Here is a 20,280-nt window from a genome sequence, read left to right on the forward strand (position 1 = left end):
TTTGGTTTGGAGGTGCCTGTCCTCGTTTTACAAGTCCACACCTGCCGCAGTGTCTCCCGTGGAAGGTGTCAGAGGGACGGGGAACGGGAAGGGACGACGTGTACAACACCTGCTGCTCCAGCAGAGAAGGGAGGATGCAGGAGCTGCTTCTGACAGGTGCTTTTGCAAATAATTCCACTGCTGGGGATTAAACAGACCCTCCGTAATCTGTTCCACTTTTTAACTTCCCATGTAACATTTTTCTTAATATTGATCTAAATCTCCCTTGCTGCACGTTTACTCAGAATTACTTCTCATCTCATGTCCCACAACCGTGGAGGGATATCTATCACTATCCACATCTAAAATGTCTTGTTTATGTATTTGAGTGCTCTGATCTTGTTTCTTCACAGCCTTCATCCTAAACAACACAAATCCTTTTCTTTCATCCTTACCTCAGCTTACAAACCATTTGTAATTGTAATAAAATTCCTCTGGGATCTTGTCATCTTCCTTAACATGTGTTGTCCCATCAAAAGATAACCCAAACTCCAGCTAAAGCCTTACTGGGGCTGAGAAGTGCAGAATAATTTCTTCCTGTGCTAAACACATACCATTTATGCCCAGACCACATGCTTTCTGGTTTTCATCCTGTTTCTTTTCCCTGTTCAGCCTGTGACCACCTCTCTCCCCACGGCCATATCTCCCTTGCTTCTATTTCCTAGGTTTGCTTTTCCCTCCATTCTTTTCACATTCACATCTCCCAGTGCCACTTTTGCTTCTGGTCAGTGTCATCCTCCTGATTTCATACACTGCCTTGAACAGACCAAGATAATTTTGAATTCCACTCTTGTCTTGCCCATTGCTTGTGACCCCCTCCTCACCTTCTGTCAGCCACAAATTACAGAAATCTGTTCTCTGTTCCATCACTGGAGCCAGTATGGGAATATTGAACACTACCAGACTCAGGACAGACTCTCAAACACCTCTGAGTCTGAAAATGTGCCTTTTCTGGTTTTGGAGCTCTGTGTTCATGAGCACCCACTTGGCTGTGACTGCTCAGAGGCCAGTCACTCTTGGACCTGTGCCAGATATCTTGGAGAGGTCAAATCACGTCACACCTACTTCCCTGGACAGTGTTATCCATGAGATTGATCCATGATTCATCTGGTTCTTTTGCCTGCTTCTTTAAAAAGGGCATTCCTTTTCCACTCCTCTGGGATCTCATTCTTCATAAGACTTGGAAAGATAAAGATGTTACTTTTCTACCATCTCTAGTAGCTCATATACACAGACTCTCTGACAGGTTCCAGGAACCCCTGGGAGAATGTATTTCTGTGTAAGCAGTTCTGTGGCATGAGGGGAAATGGATTTTAAAGCAGAATTTGGAAGGGAAACCTCTTATTCTGTGGGGAGTGTGGTGAGACATGACAGAAGCAGCCTGGATGTCATTCCAAAGGTCTTGTCCAAAAGCGTCCATGTCCTCAAATTACTTTATCTCCTTGGAACTGTTGCCCCTCTCATCACCCATCACATGTTCTGACCTGTGCCACAGCAGAAGTTCGAGGTCTTGTTTCTGGGTGTGCCAGAGAGGGAGAAACCCATGGCATGAATGCCAGACCCATTTCTACTCCCAGTTTATGAGTCAGCAGCTGTGCAGCAATGGATCACCAGCACAAACCATCCCTCTCCTCACCCTCAGCCTCGCTCCATCATCTCTTTTTTGGTAAACAACTCCTCCATGGGAACTGGCTGCAGCCAGAGACTACAGCAGACGGAGACACCTTTGTGAATGTGAAAAAGGATGTGAACAACCGGATGGTGTCTGGAAAGTGATACACTGCAAGGAAGTGTAGACTGGGCAAAAGGAGAAAATAAACCAGTGTTGAGATGCCTTTAATAACACTGGTGAGCAGGGCATAGAGATCTGTGCTGTCAGATCCTGATCCCTCAGTGCTTCAGCCTCCAGAAATGCTGCTCTGTTCATGAGGCAGAAGTTAAGAAAGGGTTTAGACTATCTGTAAACACTGAAAACAATTTTTCAAAGTAGAAGTCACTGCAATATGCCTGCCCCTGGGAGCAGAAGGAAAGAAGGACAAGTCCCTCAGATGGAGATTAGATCCCAAATAACTCAATAGGAATATTCAGAGAAAATTGTTTCCCTTGTGTACCAAGGGAGGCAATAGCTGGAGATGTGGGGTTCCTTCATCCTGTGATCTGCCCCTCTTGGGTCTTTCCAAATTGCCCTGACCAAGAAGACTTTGCAAGTCTGCATTTCCAATGCCCCTGATGGGACATGTTCCTTATAAAAATTTCCCTCTGGTTTTTAACTTGCTCCTACGGTTTTTGACAGGAAAATGCAATAATTATTTGAAGGAAATAAGGACATTGCAGTCCACATAGACTGGGGGGTAGGGGAGAGGGCAGCAAAAGGGTCAAAAAATGGGGCATGGCAAAAGAAATCTAATTTGAAATCAGAAATGTGGGGTATTTGGGAGAAAGTGTAAGTATTGACGTATACACAAACTCTGGCCAAAGCCATGTGAATACAGAAATGCTGCTTTGACAGCTAAGAAAGATTTGCAGGGTTTGGCTCTGGAATTAAATGAGCTGACTGTTCTTTCTGGGCTGTTATTCAGGATTCCAAATGAAACAGGAGTGCCAGCGTGGACAGGGAGTTTTGCCAGCCAAAGAGAGGAAAGCAAGCACCTGAGTTTGGGCAAGCTGTGCCAGAGGATTAGAGAATAGTTTGGGTTTTGAAGAGGTCTTTAAAGGTCATCTGTACAACCCCCTGCAATGAGCAGGAACATCTTCCACTAGATCACACTGCTCAGAGCCCTGTCCAACCTGATCTTGAATATTTCACCTCAAGATCAACTACCTGGCCAGTAAATCCCTCTGTGAATGACTCAGGACAGAGTGACAGAATTCCTGTGCACTTTGGTGGAATTGTTTTCTCAACCACTCTGCAAAAAGCACCTTCATGTACAGAGGGATGCCTTTGCTGCAGGAGTTGTTAAAGAAAAATATTCAGGTAGGGCAAATGGATCTCAAAAAAAAAAAAAAAAAGTGACTCCAGTTTCACTGTTGCTAAAGAAATAGCTCATTCACCTGTGAGAAGGCAGGAGGGTGTTCAGCTTCGATTTTCCAGCTGCATCCATGGAGTTTGAGCAGTGTAAAGCAGGAAAACAAGAGCTGAGAGCAGGCACTGCTGTCCTGGGAGTGTTTGAGCATCATTCTTGAGTGCTGGTGGAGAACTGCACAGGCCATGGAAATCTGGTGGAAGAGATTTCTCTCATCTCAAACATCATTGGGAATAAACTTCTGGAAGCCATGGCAGATGAGAAGGCACTACAGAAAGCTTTTAACATGCCACTGGGAGGAGGCTTGGGAGCTGCACATCAATGCAGATCAGAGCTTTCTGTAATGAAAGCACAGCGCACAGATGCAAGAATTAGCAGTGTCAGTGCTACAGCCCCAAGGGATTCTACAGAATCTGTGAGATCATGAAAATCCATTGCAGTGGCCACCAATGCACGCAGGGATGGAAGAAACAGATATGTGTGAAATGTGTCAGGAGTTTCTACCTTGGAGACAAAAAACAACGTTGCTGGGTCAGATGTGGTGGACCTGTGGGATCATCCATGGTACTGAGACTGCATTATTAGAGACTCTCATATTAAGTTACCCCGCAGGAAACAATAAACCTTTATGTGGCACATATGGGCTTCCAGAAATGGTCATTTTTTACATCAGTGCACAGTTAATTAATAGGACTTTGCAAGATTTTGAGGAGATGGTGAATGCCAGAACTCTTCAGTCAAATTATTTGAAGCAAAATGGAGCTAAGGGAGTTAAAAAAATGTCAGATATTTAATTCTATATGTGTATAAAACCATTACAGGCACTGAGAAAGATCTGGATCTCATTCTGCTGGACTTAAGCAGACTGCCTTTAAGGCATTGGGTGTTGTTAGCTGAAATTTTGCTCAGAAAGATGAGAATTAGGCTGCCTTGCTTATCCAAATCTGGGCTAGGAAGCTGAGCTGATCTTGATGCACAGATAGAGAAATAAAAATACATGTACAAAATCAAGTGATGTTTGAGGAGCTCAGTTACTTCAGACTCTGTGGCTGATGACTCCTGAATGCTGCCTTAGTGGCAGACGAGCATAAACTGCAACATGAGAAGAATTTTTGCTTGTAAAGGGAGAAGAAGCAAAGGATGTAATGAGGATGCTGTCTAGGAAAGACACCAGGAGAACATGTCACGGTGTGTGCTCCAGTATCCAATCACAATATTGGCCAATGAAATTTTCTTTTAAAGATAAATCTTGCTCCAAGTGTGGACGGTTGAGGAACCCCAAACTCCACAGTGCCAAGCTCTTTGGGGATCTCAGTGACTGCAGCTAAAGGATAATTTGCTAATATTTTGCCTTGAGCCCTGCAGCCGTTTGGAGCACCAGGGACATGCTGCACCAGGAGCTGCAGCACACAGCACTTTCTTTCCTCTAAAGGCTGGAAAATCAGCCCCACAGCAATTACTGATCAGGAACTTGAACAAGTTAACCCCAGTGGGGGCAGACTGTTGTGAGTGTCCAGCATGCTGCTGATAGCACAAATACTGCCCTGCTTAAATTATTCCTTAGTTCTCCCAATTTCCACATATACAGACCTCCTTTGTCTTGGCATGCCTCTGCACATAACCAAGCCCCCTTTCTCCTGTGCTTCTGACATCTGCAGAATGCTCCTTGCCTTAGACTGATATCCTTCTGCTTGTTCCTTACCTGAGACTTACATCTAGGGCATGGAATTTTGGTTTCCTTTGTGTGACAAATCCAGCTGATGACCAAGGCCATCGGCCTCTCAGAGCTGGCACAAAGAGTCACCAACATTGCAATTGTGGTTGTTGTTTGCCCAGAGAGGTGTTGGCCGCCCCATCCATGGAAGTCCATGCTTGCCCTTCTGCAGCCATAGCCAGTTGCACTGCCTGGCTGTTCCATGGAAAACACATAAGGGATTCCTCTTTGTGACGGGGTGCTCACAGTGTCCTCTTGGGATCAGCCTAACTGGGAGAGTAAAGATCATTTGAATATCGAGAATCCTCAATGTTCTTATTGAGTCATCTTCCTTGAGAATGTGCTTTCTGCTGCATTTTGGTCAGGCACTGGAACAGCTGCCCAGGAGAGTGTGGAGTGCCCATCCCTGGAGGGATTTCAAAGCCCTGTGGATGTGGCACTTGGGGACGTGGGGCAGTGCAGGGGGGATGGTTGAACTTGGTGATCTGAAAGGGCTTCTCCAACCTAAATGCTTCTGTGATTCTATATGCAGGTGAAATTTTAGCCCTGCAGCCACAGAAAGACAAGGGAACAAACTTCCTGCTCACCATCATCTTTCAGATGAACAGGGACTTGTCTGAGCCCTGCCCAGCACATGGGGAGATCTTCGGATGGGGAACATGACAGGTCAGAGGGGGGAAGGAAGATCACAAGGTAATGTGACTGAGCAGATCCAGGCAGAGTTAGACCAAAAGAGGAGCTGTCTCCTGGTTCTAAGCTTGTTTTGCTCTGCCTTTATCTTTGCTCTGCCTTGCATCTTTATGTCTTTACCATCAGCCAGGACATTTTAAAGTCAAATTTAGGTGGAACTTAAGGTCTTATATACCTACTGTAAGTACTTAAAGATCACCTCTGGCCCTTGAGACCTCCTTACTGCTCTCTGCTAGATGTTGTCTCATCTCGACATACAGGGAGCTGATACCCAGAGAGCACCAGTTATCCCACAGGATGGGATGCTTATTTTTAGGCACCAGTGTTGAGACCCTGGTGATCACAAACCCCAGTCACCCTGTCTGCTATGACTGCCTAGTTTTGGGAGTGGGAGAAGAGCCTCTGTTCCAGGAGAAATGAGGGACTGAAGCTTCCCAATACACCAATATCATGGTGTCCCCAGCTTTCAGCGAGGAATGAATGTGACATGGATCATTTTCTCTGCCAAAGCTTATCTTAACTTTGTGTGATCTGTGTTTCAGACACCCAGTATTTCAGAATAACTTGTACCCACTTTGGGACTTCATGGATCCACAAAGGTTTTAAGCCTTTTTCCTGGTCTGATGGATTAAACTTATCTAAAATAGATACACAACTATTTGCAACCAGGTCATGCACTGAGTGTGATGGTCTGATTTTCATCCTCCTTTCATAAAAATATTGTTTATAGCTGATTTGGTGGTTAGTCTGGCTGAGTCAGTCCTGCAGGATGGGGCATTCCAGAGGCATCTTTAGAAAACAAAGGCTGAAGCCTTGTCAAAAAGGATGTGTTAGTGTAGGGGAGTAATGCTATCTAGGGAGACTTTACCCCAAGTCATCATGAGGGCTTTCATGATGAATTCTGTTCTCCTTAAGGGTAATGGAGACATGATGCAACTTGTCATGGTATCTGGGTGTCATGTATAAATCTATGATAAACAGCCAGAAAGATCAGAGAAATGTTTTCTTCTGGGTTTGAGGCCATACAGCGAGTGGTTATCTCCTACATGGATCAGCCATTAGAGGAGAAGGAAATATTCAGTGGGTGTTGCTGTGGTTATTTGTATTTCCTCGGTGCCTGTAAAGTCCTGGGTGGAGGCACAAATCAAATACAGACAAAAGATTGCTCATAACATGGAGAGAAGGGGTGAAGGGTCAGAGCTGGAGGGACAACGAGTCAGGCAGCACATTTTTAATGCCTGATCAAGACACGCAGCACGTTATTGGTCTGAACTTTCCAGGATTGCTTTAACACCCTCAGACCTTACATTCCTGAGATGTTCTCAGCAAATTCCACCACCCCAGTGCTGGCTGGGAAGGGTCACTAGGAGAAGATGCGTTTGCAGTGTGGGATTCCATTATGTGTGTGCTATGTTGGTAAAACCATCGAAGTCCACAGAGGACAGTCAGCAAGGAGTGGTGTTGTCCTCCTCAGGTGAGCTGCTCTGAGTTAGCACAGGAAACACTGGGGCAGCCCTCAGAGAGGCGTGGTGTTGGAGCATGGATCCTCCACTAAGATCAGGGCAAGACAGGTGGAAGGGAAGGAAACTTCCACTTGCGTGGGGAACAGCATCCCAAAGGAGGTTTCTGGGCATTACAAAATCCAGGTGACAGCTCTGAGTGCTGGACAAGGTGTGTGGGATCTCGTGGGAGGGCTGTTCTCAAGCAGGCTGGGGGAAGGAGCAGAGGCATGGCAGAGGTATTCATTGGGGCTGCTCTGCAGGTATTTCAGCAGCAAATGGGAAATGAAATTTGAGCTGTGTACAAGAGTTTGTTCCTTGTGTGATCCGGAGCATTTGGCTATAAAATCATGACTTGAAAACACAGTTTAAACGTTTAGCAGGGGCCACCTGCATTAGCCACTGGGCCCATGCATGCATGACTATTGGTTTATGGATAGTTGTGAAATACTAGGAATATTTCTTCAAGACTCCCTTTCCCATCATTTTTCACTCCAGGATGACTTTTGGTAATAACTTGTTTCTGACAGCTCTGGGGAAGTTCAAATGTGCCGCATATCAGACAGTTGCCTATTGGCAAGTACCAACATTTAGTTTGTGTTTGATTTAATCTGTTTTAATTCAACCTGGGCTGTGAGGATTGTCCAGTGGTGGCCATTCCTAGCAGCTGAACACCAAGGGTGGTCTGGTGCCAGTCCCTGTTTCTGCCCGTGTCTCTCACACCAGCACAGGATGCAAGTGCTCCTTGCAGTGTTCTCTCCCAGCCATTCACAAGGCTTGGCTGGAAACCCAAATCTGGCACAAAGGCCAGGCTGGGTGGGACATGGAGCAACCTGGTCCAATGGAAGGAACCAGAGGCGCTTTAAGGTCCCTTCCAACCCAAATGTTATGCGCTTCTGTAAAGACAACCATCCACCTTTGCAGGCAAAACAAGGCTAAGCTAGAAGGGTAATAAATCACTCCTGTTGCTTTCTTGGAGGTTTTGGGTGGTTATTCTCCTATTAGCTGCAAATGTTGTAAAAGCAAACACCAAATGTTTTTGAGTCAGCAGCTTGTCATGGAAATAAAGTGTTCATCACTCCATGAACTGTATGTGAATCACAGAATCATGGTGGAGTCACTGAGGCTGGAAAAGACCTCCAAGACCATAGATTCCACCCTGTGACTAATCCCCACCTTCTCACCCAGCCCAGAGCACCGAGTGCCACATCCAGGCATTCCTTGGACACCTCCAGGGATGATGGAGGCTCCACCACCTCCCTGGGCAGCCCCTTCCAAGGCCTGACCACCCTTTCCAGGAAGAAATTCCTCCTGGTGTCCAAGCTGAGCCTCCCCTGGCCCAGCCTGAGGCCGTTCCCTCTCCTCCTGTCCCTGTTCCCTGTTCCCAGCCCAACCCCCCGGCTGTCCCCTCCTGGCAGGAGCTGTGCAGAGCCACAAGGTCCCCCCTGAGCCTCCTTTGCTCCAGGCTGAGCCCCTTTCCAGCTCCCTCAGGAGCTCTTCATATGACTTACTGTCTAGACCCTTCCCCAGCTTTGTTTCCCTTTTCTGGACATTCTCCAGCCCCTCAAATGAGGAGTGTAAAAAGATTCATGCTGAATTCATATATAAACTGGAGGGGAGGGAAGGGGGATGTATCCCAAGGCCCCAGTGGAACTGGTGTGGTTCCTGCTAAAACATCTAAAGCCCAAGTTAAATAAGAAAGGGAGAGTGACAGGACTCCACATTGGTGCTCTCCAGGCATTTTATTCACTGTTTCCAGACCACATGGAACCACCTTCACACTTCTGTACCCCAGACACAGCTGCACTTCCTTGAGAAAGGAAATTATGTCCTTGGAGGAGAGTCAGACCTGCTTGGTCAGCACAATGCACTTTGAGACACTTATCTGAGAGGAGCTGAGGGTCTGTTAAAATGGGAAGAGACAGGTTTTTCTCTTGCTCCCACACTTGAAGAGAAACTCTGGGTGAATGGCACTGAGATAAGAGTGAGCAGAAACAGATGTGAAGCACAGCTACAAACAGGATGTGAAAATAAACTCATTACTCCATCTGCCCACCGTAAACAGCGTGAAATTAGCAGGGAGTGAGGAATAAAACTCCAGACAAATGGCATTTTAAAGGGAGCAGAGGGAGCTGGAAGGGCTGCTATTAGAAAAGCAGAGACACAGAAAGCCCAAGCTGCGCATAGCTCCATGCATATCCCAATTCCCTGGCCAGCCAAGGAGGAGGAAGGTCCTGTGGCACAGAGCCTGCCAGGAGCTATTTTTGAAGGCAAAACCAGAAAGGCCGCTCCATCTTGGGAGAGAAGACCTAGTATTGCTCTTGTCCCTGCCTGTTAGGAAGCACTATCAATTTTATAAGTCATGGAGATTTATTTTTTTCCCTAAGAGGTGCTGTCTTAATGTTGCATAAAATTACTCTCTCAGGGGCAGTGTGAGGAGAAAACCGTGGTGTTATGTTGTCTCAGTTGCAAAGACACCGCTAACAATAAAAGCCCCTGAATGATTTGGTTTTTAAGTGACACAATTACGGAACGGGTCATTCATGACACTCCAAGTGGCTTCAAGCACTTCTGTCATAAAGTCTGAATGGAGGTGTTTTATGCTGTGGGTTTGGACTGTAAATATTCACCCCTGGCCTTTGTTCTATGGAACAAGGCTCAGTTTGAGGATATATTTACTTAAAATTTTGCAGGAAAATTTCTCAAATGGTCAATCTGCTTGATTTATTTAAAGTGAGATCCCAGAGTGTTTTACAGCTTTTACAGGCTGGTTGTGTTTATAACCATCCTGGGGAGTATCTTCTGCAATTCATGTAGCGGAGAAAGGGAAGGAAGGTCATAATTTCTATTTTAACCTACTTTTCTGACAGATGACAGGACATTGACAAAGTCATCTCTTCTGGAATACAACCTGCTGGGCTTTATCCTCATTCAGAGGAGACCCTTTGGAAAAAGCCAGAGTAAAATAAGTATTTTTTCCTTTATTCCTATGGAGTCTGCTCAGATATGTTCTCTAGCTCATTTGATGGATCTCAGTGAATTTGCAAATTGCCCAAATGATATTTCAAGGAAACTGGTTACCTGTGTTCGAAGTTCTTCAGTATATGACAGCCCAAGGCAGAGTTTCCCACATGTTGGAAATAATTTCTCTCTCCACGTTTGGCAGATCCAAACAAGCCTTGAGTGCTAAATAAACTAGGTCTATGAATAAATCAGAGATGGTGTGAGATTTGAAATACCTGAAAGCTTGACATTGGCCATGAGGCACTTTGAAATAGTCTGCAGTTAGATGGAAGTTTTTCATTTGAGATTCCACTGGGATACTTGAGGAGGAAACCTCCTAGTGGGTTCACCCAAAGTTTGTAATAAACGTAATTGAAGTATCAGAACTCCAGCTGCTACTTTCTACTCTAATCAAGAGCAGCAGAGGCAGCTCCTTCTTAGCAAACACACTGTGACTGCTGAGGGAACAGAAATGGATCTATTGGGCTCGAGTGCTGAACTGGGAGGTGCAGAAATTAAGGAGAGGTAGCAATTGGAGGGCAGAAAAGGGGACTTTATGAAGAGATCTGTAGAGTCTTGGAGAAAGCAGAGATTTCATTAAGCCCTCAGAGATGGAGATCAGGGACTCACATTTTTCTAAGGAATTAGGATTTTCTAATATTGTCCAAGCTGAACCTCACCAGAAACAGACACCGGGGGGAGTCAAAAAGCAGATGGTCTTTTCTGTCCTTCCCCTTCTGGTTCCTACCCAAAGGGAAAACAAGTTATGTTAGAGACAGAGAGTTCCTTTGGGAAGTATTGGAGAAGTTCTCCTTCAAGGTCATGGCATCAGTTTCTGTTTTGATAGTAGCAGGATCCAAAATTACTGTACGGTCACTGGAACTGATTCTCCCCTTCCATAAACCAGGTTTGCCTCTTCCTCACTCTCCCAAGCCGTGGAGCAGTCCTGCCTGACGTGTGTCAAATGCTCCAGACCATCACACCAGTCCCCTCTCTGCCACCTGGGTGCCACACAAGCACATCTGAGCAAGGCTGAGCCGCTGGCCCTGCCCCTTGCCAGGAGCAGTGATGCAGCCATGAGCTGGGCTGAGTACATCCCAGGAACCAGCCTGGACGTGTCCAGCCTGCTTGAGCGAGGAAGAGCAATAAATAACACGGGATTGGTCTGCTCCTGGCACTGAGGCACAGCACCACTGAGCCCTGATGAGATAATGTATTGGTGTATGTGTAGCAATACCATCTTCCTCCCATGCTTTGGGCTCTCTTCTCCAAATGGAGAACACAGCATTTTGTGTTGGTAAAGGAACTCTGAAGACAAGTTACAAGAGCTTGGAGAAAGCCAAGACGGAAACACGGGGAGTCCTGGGGAGATGGTGACAGTGAACAAGGGCCAACTCCTGGGATATATGTGGGCTGACTCCATGTCAAAACACCACAGAGAGCCATTTATAGCTCTAGGAAGGTGTAGGCACAGTTAAACTATATTCAAGGAGCAGAGGCCAGGGTCTCTGTAACATTGGTCTACTGTTAAATTAGGAGAGCAGAAATGAGATAGAGAGCTGGGAAAGAAATGATTTGAAAATATTTTTGTTTTCCAAGAAGGAAAAATCAACCACCAGGAACTGGTCAAGTTTCTCTCACTTATAATCTTGCTACCAGGCTGATCTTGTCATAGAACCATGGGATGATTTGGGTTGGAAAGGACCTCAAAGTTCATCTGGTTCCACTCCTCTGCCATGGGCAGGGACACCTTCCACTATCCCTGTTGCTCAGAGCTCCATCCTGAATGCTTCCAGAGAAGCTCCCAACTTCTCTGGGCAACCTAGAAGAAGGAGATGGCGGGAGACACACTGCATTTCCCCCAGGCTGCTCCACGGCTCTGACCGCCTCTCCCCTTCCCTTGCAGAAGGTATGGCAGCAGCTGTGGGCTCGAGCAGGGACTGCCTGCAGGCGGGCGAGGCCTGCACCACCGACCCCGTGTGCAGCGCCAAGTTCCGCACGCTGCGCCAGTGCATCGCGGGCAACGGCGCCAACAAGCTGGGCCCCGATGCCAAGAGCCAGTGCCGCAGCACCGTGACCGCCCTGCTCTCCAGCCAGCTCTACGGCTGCAAGTGCAAGCGCGGCATGAAAAAGGAGAAGCACTGCTTGAGTGTCTACTGGAGCATCCACCACACGCTGATGGAAGGTCAGTAGAAGGGGGCGCTCCTTTCTGATGATCTTCCCACAACGGAATGGCTCACGGGCCGCTCTGCAGAGCGCCCCAGCTCTGAAGTTGCTGCAAAATACCCCTGTATCATCCTGTTCTGTCCCAAGACATGCTGACTGCACCCAAGGGAACAGCATGAAGCTGTGTTGGAAGGGCTTAGGTTGGATGTCAGGGAAGGCTCTTCCCCCAGAGGGTGGTCAGACACTGCCCAGGCTCCCCAAGGAATGGGCATGGTCCAAAGGCTGCCAGAGCTCCAGGAGCGTTTGAATAACGCTCTCAGGCACAGGGTGGGATTGTTGAGGTGTCCTGTGTAGGGCCAGGAGTTGGACTTGAGGGTCCCTGTGGGCCCCTTCCAACTCAGATTTGATGATCCTATTGAACCCTATGGTATTGGCATTTTGGAGAATGCACTACTGAAAGCCTGAGATGCAGGTTTCACAATGATTTCACAACGTGATTTGTGAAAATCACGCTACTACTATTCGTAACAAAATTGAGAACCACAAAAGAACTGTTTTTTCCTCTTGTAGAGAAGACACCATAACCTTAACAAGAGAGATTTCTCTCCCTCAGTAAACTAAAAGAAGACTATTTTAAAAATAGTAAACTGACTAAAAATCTTAGGTTTAGTTTCCTTACATTGTCAATAAAAAAGAAAAGGTTGTGGGAGGGGAGGAAAAGTGTTCTGAAGAGTTTGTTTTAATTCTTACTACCTTTTTTTTTCCTTCTAATTACTTTTAATAAAATTCTCTTTTATACCCTTTCAAAGTTTTAAACCTACTTTACCTTTCTCCTAATCATATCTCGCAACAAGTAAATATATTAGTGATAAACCAAGACCAAACCCATCACATTCGTTAATACATTAACCAAAAAATTTCAAAATTGAAAAAATCTTAAACTAACAAACCAAAACCACTACACTCCTTCCTTTTTTTTTTTTAACACAACCTCTTTTTTATGACATTCCCAGTATACATTGAGATCTTTTGCTGGAGAAATGCACAGCATATTTTGTATCTAAGTATGTTAACCAAGACTATGAACACTGTATATTTTATAGAAACACAGCATAAAGCGCAGGCATTGAGGAAAAACATCATGAACTTCAAAAAAATCACTCTCTTAGAATGTCTCAAGTGCACCAGTGTCTTTGGATTAGTGAAGATTTGGGGCTGGTGGCATCAAGTTGGAACTTAAAGTGTTCCCAGAGCCAGTATTCAATAAGTTTGGATTTTGACGATTTTTAAGAGTCACCATAAAATTGCACCTCAGTGACCATAACTCTTCCTTGTCAGGCTGGTGAGTATTTTATGCACCATGAAAATTAAAATGGGGAATAAAACAGGCCCTTCCAGCATGGGCTCTGAAGTAGATTAATAAAACACTGCTGGCTGAAACCTGAAAGGAAAAGTGCAGGGGTGAAACCACAGGTCAAAAGGGCCAAGCAAAACAAAGAGGATGGACACTACAGTGCACAGGCTTGGCAGGATGGAAACTGGTTGATCAAGTTCCTGGGCAGCTTCCAGGTGCCACAGCTTGCAGGGTGCAGAGCATGGTGCTGTGAACTGGCTGGGGAAATACAAGACCTCAGCACCCTCCAGTATCTGGTCTTTCCCGTAATTATGTGCCAGATTTGTTTCCTCTGAAGCCTGGGGAGGAGGTTGCAATCCAGCTTCTCCATTCATCTCAAAGGGTGGTGTCACAGCTCCTTCCCAGCTGACCTTCATGGCTCAAACTTGGAAACAGGTCACCTGTGCCATGGCTGTGCAGGGCAGTGCTGTCATGAGGGTTTCCAGCTCTGGGACACAGGATGGTTTATGTTGGAAGGGACCTGAAAGACCCTAAAAGTTCCAAGCCCCTGCCATGGTCAGGGGGAGACATCTTCCATCAGAAGGAAGACAAGAGAGAGGCTGGCAGGGAGTGCTGAGAGCAGGCAGGGGCCAGCTCTGGGTCTCCAGATGCTGAATAGCAGTTTGGTGCTGGATGGCCTCCCTGCCCAGTGGCTTGGGACTTCCACCTTGGGAATGACTGGGAGAGGGCTATTCCTGGAGGCTGACAACAGCTCTGCTCCACTTCTCCCCTGTCATGTCCTGAGCCTCATACTTTTTCAAACAACTGACTTCATTTGCAATGCAGATTCACACACCAAACTTTTGATTTCCTTGCCTTAATTTCCCCAGGGAGATATATTTCGTAGCAGTCCCATGTTTCAGAGTCTTTACATATGTTTAATTGACTGAGAAAGGAAGCCAATCCACACAGTCCATGTAGAGCTTTGTTTCTCAATCACACATACCCAGGAGGCTGCAAAAAGCTTTCCTAGAAGCCCTCTTGCAAAAACAATTGTGGAAGTGCGTGCTCAGGGAATTTACAAAGCACACTATTTACTCAGCTTCTCTTGAGCACATCCGTGTTTAGCCACCTTCCCACTTAAGAGACACAATAACATGATGACAACCCGATAACAGCTCTCTGATAAGGTGCTTTATCATCAGGACATAAAACTGCTATGCTGGAAAATACAAATGGGCCCCTCTCTAGTCGGTAACGATGCAAGATATTTCAATGAAGGTGTAAAGCTGCCTTGAATTGTGCCGGTGGTAATTGCACACCGGGAGCCATTTCTTGCTGCCTCTTGCTGCAGCTGGAGGTCAGCACGTGCCCAGAGCACATGCCAGTCCTTTAATCCCAGCCAGCACATCTGCTGCTGTCCACATCTATCTACATGTCTGATAAAAAACCAACAGAAACTGAGCTGTTTGCTTCAGTAATATTCCATGGTATCCATCAGGATGACGGGGCATTACAGACCATTGCACAGATGAAAGGGAAGCACCAGTTGAATAAAATCAGGCTCCCAGAGACTTAAAAACAACGAGAGGAAGTTTCTGCGGGAGCTGTGGGTCATTAGCTTGGTGCCAAGTGAGAAAAGGCTGTCGGCAAGGAGAAAGAGAGAGGTGACAGTAAATAAGGAGCGTGGCATCACCCACATAATCCTGTGCACAGCCCTGTCTGTGTCCTAAAAAGAGGTGAGGACCTTTGACCCAGGGAGGGACATAGAAGAAACTGCAATAATGGTGATGAAACCCTGTGTGTGTGGGAGCTGGTGATTTGAGCTGTGCCCATGAACAGGAGCCTGTGCTGCAGTCTGGTGTCCTCTCTGACAATCCCTGCAGTGTGCCCCAGAGCTTGAGCTACAGAGAGTTGCAACTCAACAGCTCCTGACAGGCTGCCCCGCTCCAAAATGGAGATACATTTTTAAAAGCCAGTTACATTCCATTCTCTTCTCCAAGGATGTGTCCACACACCTGTTCCCATGACTCTGTGTGTCCATTTACTCGTGGCCTTTAGAGCATAGTCCCCTTGGACCCACCAAACAACCTTTCACTGCAGATGTTGAACCTTGTGCATCTCAGCCGTCCCTGAGGAGCCTCATCTGCCTTCTCACCAGCTTCTCTCTTCCGCAGGCATGAATGTCCTGGAGAGCTCCCCTTATGAGCCGTTCATCAGGGGCTTTGACTACGTCCGGCTGGCATCCATCACTGCAGGTAGGTGGGTCGGAAAGGCTCTGACACCTCCTGTACACACAGGGAGGGCCCCAGCTGGGGGGTCAAGGGCTGCAGACAGGGAAGTCCTTTGTGCTCCTTGTGAGCATTGCATGGTTTAGGTCTAGCAGTTGTTTTTTCCAATGAGTTGCCTCTGATTCCTTTGCTGAACTGTTACATGTTCTGGGAAAAACTGCTTGTGATTTTTGTCTTTTGGCTGTTTCATGTCTGTACTCTGAAGGACTGGGACTTAGAGATGTGGTACAAAGACCCCTTCCAATGACCCGTCCCAGGCATACTTTTTCTCCATAGCAGGTGGATGATCTGCTCTATGCAGACACCTCATCAAATAGGAGCTGCTTGGGCACTGTTAGGTTTGAGAAGGTGCTTCCACATCAGTCACAGGATCAAACTCTGCAGGAAAAAAGGTTGATAACTCAACCTGTGTGTTGATCCCAGCCACAGCCTTTAACCACCTGCCCTGAGGGCAACCTCATGCCCAGAGCGGTGTGGCCGCCAATAACCCATCCATCACCAATGGCACAGCTGCCACCACAACCAGCCTGTGCTCTACAGCCATGGGGAAGCTTTTCAAGAGTGGCTATTTTACCAAACTACCTCTCTGGGAGCAGGTAATGTGCTCCTCCTGTGTCTCTGGTAGATGTGCCCAAACAGCTTTTCCAAATGAGTGCCTTGCTGTGGGGTGACATCCACAGCTGGAGTGCACCCAAGCGAGGAGGAAGCAGCATGTCCCTGCAGCTGGAGAATGTCTGCAGTCCACACCATGGCCAGGCAGTTGTTGGGTGAAAATGTCCTGCAGCAAATCAACTCATCAGCCCTGGACAAGGGGAGCGGAGGGGATGGAAGGTGCTCCTTGACCTCGCTCTTACTGACTCCACCTGGCAGATTGGTGCATGGACAGAGAATTTTTTTGCTGGGTCATGGTTTTCTTTACTGGAGTTCTTCCCCTTCTGCTGAGTCCCAGAAAGCTTCAGAGCACAGGCAAATCAAGGGATGGGGATTTTTATGCATGGTTAACACAGTCTCAGGTTTTTAAAGCAAATTGAAATAGGTTGTGCAGCAAAGCAAATGGGCCAAGAGCAGCAGGGATTCTTCAGAGGACTTGGCATCCACTTAGGGACACAAAATTTGTTAGCCTTTTTGTCCTTATTAATACTAATCAATATCTTCTATTACATAACTTATGACCTGTTGCCCTCTGCCTATCCAGTGTCCAGGGTCATATGGTCAACACTGCCAAAGGACCCTCTTTCAAATCTACCAAAAAGAAATTTCAATTATGTTGAAACATAAGACACCCCTGTAACCATAGGCCAAGTGACCAACAGGTGTATTCAACTAAATTTTACATTAAAAATATATGGCCACTACTAAAACTGTACAAATGGAACCACATCCCTCCACTCTAATTGTAGCAGTGATTTAAAAAGCATATCCGCTGGTGTTGTGTGGGAGGAGGAGAAAACCTAGCATGTTCCCTGTGATTTATTGGCTGAATGGGTAATGAAACCCTTCCAAGTAACTGTTTCCTACACGTTAGCTGGCAGCTTCCCAGCATAAACTGATGCTCTGACAATATTCATCTCTGGGCAGTTTTAAAGGTAAGTATTTAGTGAAGGGATCACTAAAAACTTTCGCCCATCATAAAATAACTGAGAAACTTGTCATTTGACTTCCAGTTCACTGTAAGCAGCAGGGGCCAACAGGAAGGGTAAAATAAATGCTGGGAGAAGGAGCACCTGATAAAATCAGGGAAATAAAGGAGGGCAGCCAGCTCTGAAGGGCTCAGGGAGACTGTCAATGTTTTAATACTTGTCAGCAGTGACTGGTTGGTTCTAACTCCTAATCAAAGATAGGGCTTGACTCTGCATTGGAAATTTATGATTCTGGGGATTTTTCCTCAGTGGAAAAATCTTTCTCTGCTGGGGAGAAAATCCTTCTGGTGTGCTGCTGATCTTTAATTCAGAGAGGTGAAAACCAGCTTCAAATTAATTTTCTCTCTCAAGCTTGAAGGACCCTTGTTCTGTCTGCTCAATCAGACACAGTCTGATGTTCCCACTGACTCCTGCCAGGGACTCTATAGCATTTTCCCCCTCTATAAAACAGACCCCCATCCACTTTTGAAGCACCTCTACATCCAGTGTTAGACAAATACCTTTCCCTCTTCCTTTTCCCTACTTTTACAGAGAAGGCTGTTGGTGTATAAACTCACGAGATCACTACTTTCCCATTGAGGACACTGTTTTTCTCATCCATCTACAGTTTTTGCTTTATTTTCTGACCTTTTCCCTTACTGCAGGTTTCCTCCACCTTCCCTGCATCCCACAACACATCTCTGCTCTCCCACCCAGACTGGGACATTCTTTCTCCTCTTGTTTAGGAGGGTGGACATGCAGAGTGATTTTGCTGATGTAAGTGAAGGGTGACGCTGCAAAGGGTGTTGTGGGGAGAGACCCACATGCACTCATGTGCAGGCAGCATCAGGTCCCAGGAGCACGAAGCTGGCTGGTACCTCTGATCCCACCCTGTGATGTCACTGTCACTACTGGGGACAGGGGGATACTGGCTCAGACTGGTCTGGATGGGGCACACTGCGCCCCACACAGAACTCGCTGAGCTGGGCAGATCCTGGGGGGAGCAAACAGAGCTGCTGCCAAAGCCAGACGTGACCTTTCAGAGGCAGGAGAAACTCCCTGTCCAGGGCAGTGAGGCTGAGGTGCCAGGAATTAGTGCAGACCACCCATGCAGCAGAGACCCAGCTTTGCCACTGACAGCCTTTGATCTTGAGCAACTTGCAGAAACAAGAAGGTCCATTAGTGGAGGTCCCAACACTCGATGGATCCACTCATGGCCATAAGCAGATGCGCTTTCTAATGCCTGTTGTCTTCCAGGCCTCAGGCTGGTTAATCTGCATTAGTAAAGTGTTACCTGATGCCCAGATTAAAGCAAAATTCATTTTTTTAAATATACGAGCTTGGTGAAGTGAGCTCTGAGGGGTGAAGTCTGGTATGTGACTGTGGCACTTCTTGGGAAAAGATGAGGATGGAAAGGGGATTTGGTCCTCCCAGGACACGCAGAGCAAACCTGCACTTCATGCTGGCTGTGGGTGTGGTGTCACAGGGTGGCCATGGATGGGAGCGGGGGGGATGAAGGCCTCAGGGGTGGTGCTGCTGGTGGGGAGGTCAGCGCAGAGCTGCCTCACCGTGTCCCACCACCCCACAGGGTCTGAGAACGAGGTGACACAGGTGAACCGGTGTCTGGACGCCGCCAAAGCCTGCAACGTGGATGAGATGTGCCAGCGGCTGCGGACGGAGTACGTCTCCCTCTGCATCCGCCGCCTGGCCCGGGCCGACACTTGCAACCGCTCCAAGTGCCACAGGGCCTTGCGCAAGTTCTTCGACCGCGTGCCCCCGGAGTACACCCACGAGCTGCTCTTCTGCCCCTGCGAGGACACGGCCTGCGCCGAGCGCCGGCGCCAGACCATCGTCCCCGCCTGCTCCTACGAGTCCAAGGACAAGCCCAACTGCCTGGCGCCTCTGGATTCCTGCCGGGAAAACTACGTCTGCAGGTGATGCTCGCATGTAGGGCCGGTCCCCACGGAGAGCCCTCCCTGGGACCAGGGCCTGGTGACAGCCCTGAGAGCCCTCCCTGGGACCAGGGCCTGGTGACAGCCCTGAGAGCCCTCCCTGGGACCAGGGCCTGGTGACAGCCCTGAGAGCCCTCCCTGGGACCAGGGCCTGGTGACAGCCCTGAGCCGCCGCCCTCGCCCGCGGGGTGTTCCTGGGGGCCCTGTCCCACCACAACCCGCTGACAGGCCATGCGCGGTGGGCCTTGCCCATGGGCCCTGTCCCTGTGTCCTACAGAGCGTGTTCACAGACAGAAGGAGGTGTGACATGATCATGCTGAAGGTTTTTAGACATTTTCTATGGATTTTTGGCTTTGGTTCTTGAGAAAGACCTGTTATGGAAACAGTTCCAGGAAGGTGCAGGCTAAGCAGGAATATGGGGGAGGGGTCCTTACAGCCACTTTCAATCCATCTCCTTCGCTGTTCCTCTTCCCCAGCTCAGAGCATCCTCAAGGAGCATCCAAGGTATCCTGACAGCCACAGGCACTTGTGAAGGCCTCAAAACCATGTTTGTTTGTTTGCTTGTTTAATTAGAAAAAATAATCTACATACATAAAAAATATATCCTTCTGCTGCGAGGCTGAGTGTTGGAGAGACCTTATAGCAACTTCTAATAGCTAAAAGGATCCAGCAAGAGAGCAGGAGAGAGCCTTGGACAAGAGCAAGAAGTGGCAGGACAAGGGGGAATGGCTGGAAACTGAAGGATGGTAGATTTAGATGGGCTGTTGAGAAGGAATTCCTGGCTGGGTGCCCAGAGCAGCTGGGGCTGCCCCTGGCAGTGCCCAAGGCCAGGCTGGACACTGGGACTGGAGCAGCCTGGGACAGTGAGAGGTGTCCCTGCATTGGCAGGGGGTGGAATGAGATAATTTTTAGGTCTTTTCCAACCCAAACAATTTGTGATTCTGTGATTCT

At 47.5% G+C, this 20,280-nt stretch overlaps 1 protein-coding gene across 4 annotated transcripts in view; it reads left to right on the forward strand.

The window, feature by feature from the left end:
- LOC128806944 (GDNF family receptor alpha-4) overlaps positions 1-20,280 on the forward strand; it is a 70,727-nt gene that overhangs the window by 41,246 nt on the left and 9,201 nt on the right. For all 4 annotated transcript variants that reach the window (XM_053976843.1, XM_053976845.1, XM_053976844.1 and 1 more), the window contains exons 2-4: positions 11,875-12,153; positions 15,645-15,725; positions 18,966-19,311. In XM_053976843.1, the coding sequence (XP_053832818.1) occupies positions 11,875-12,153; positions 15,645-15,725; positions 18,966-19,311 (706 nt within the window). The remainder of the gene's footprint in view (positions 1-11,874; positions 12,154-15,644; positions 15,726-18,965; positions 19,312-20,280) is intronic.

The sequence above is a fragment of the Vidua macroura genome, chromosome 4, assembly GCF_024509145.1.
Source record: "Vidua macroura isolate BioBank_ID:100142 chromosome 4, ASM2450914v1, whole genome shotgun sequence".
Lineage (NCBI taxonomy): Eukaryota > Metazoa > Chordata > Aves > Passeriformes > Viduidae > Vidua > Vidua macroura.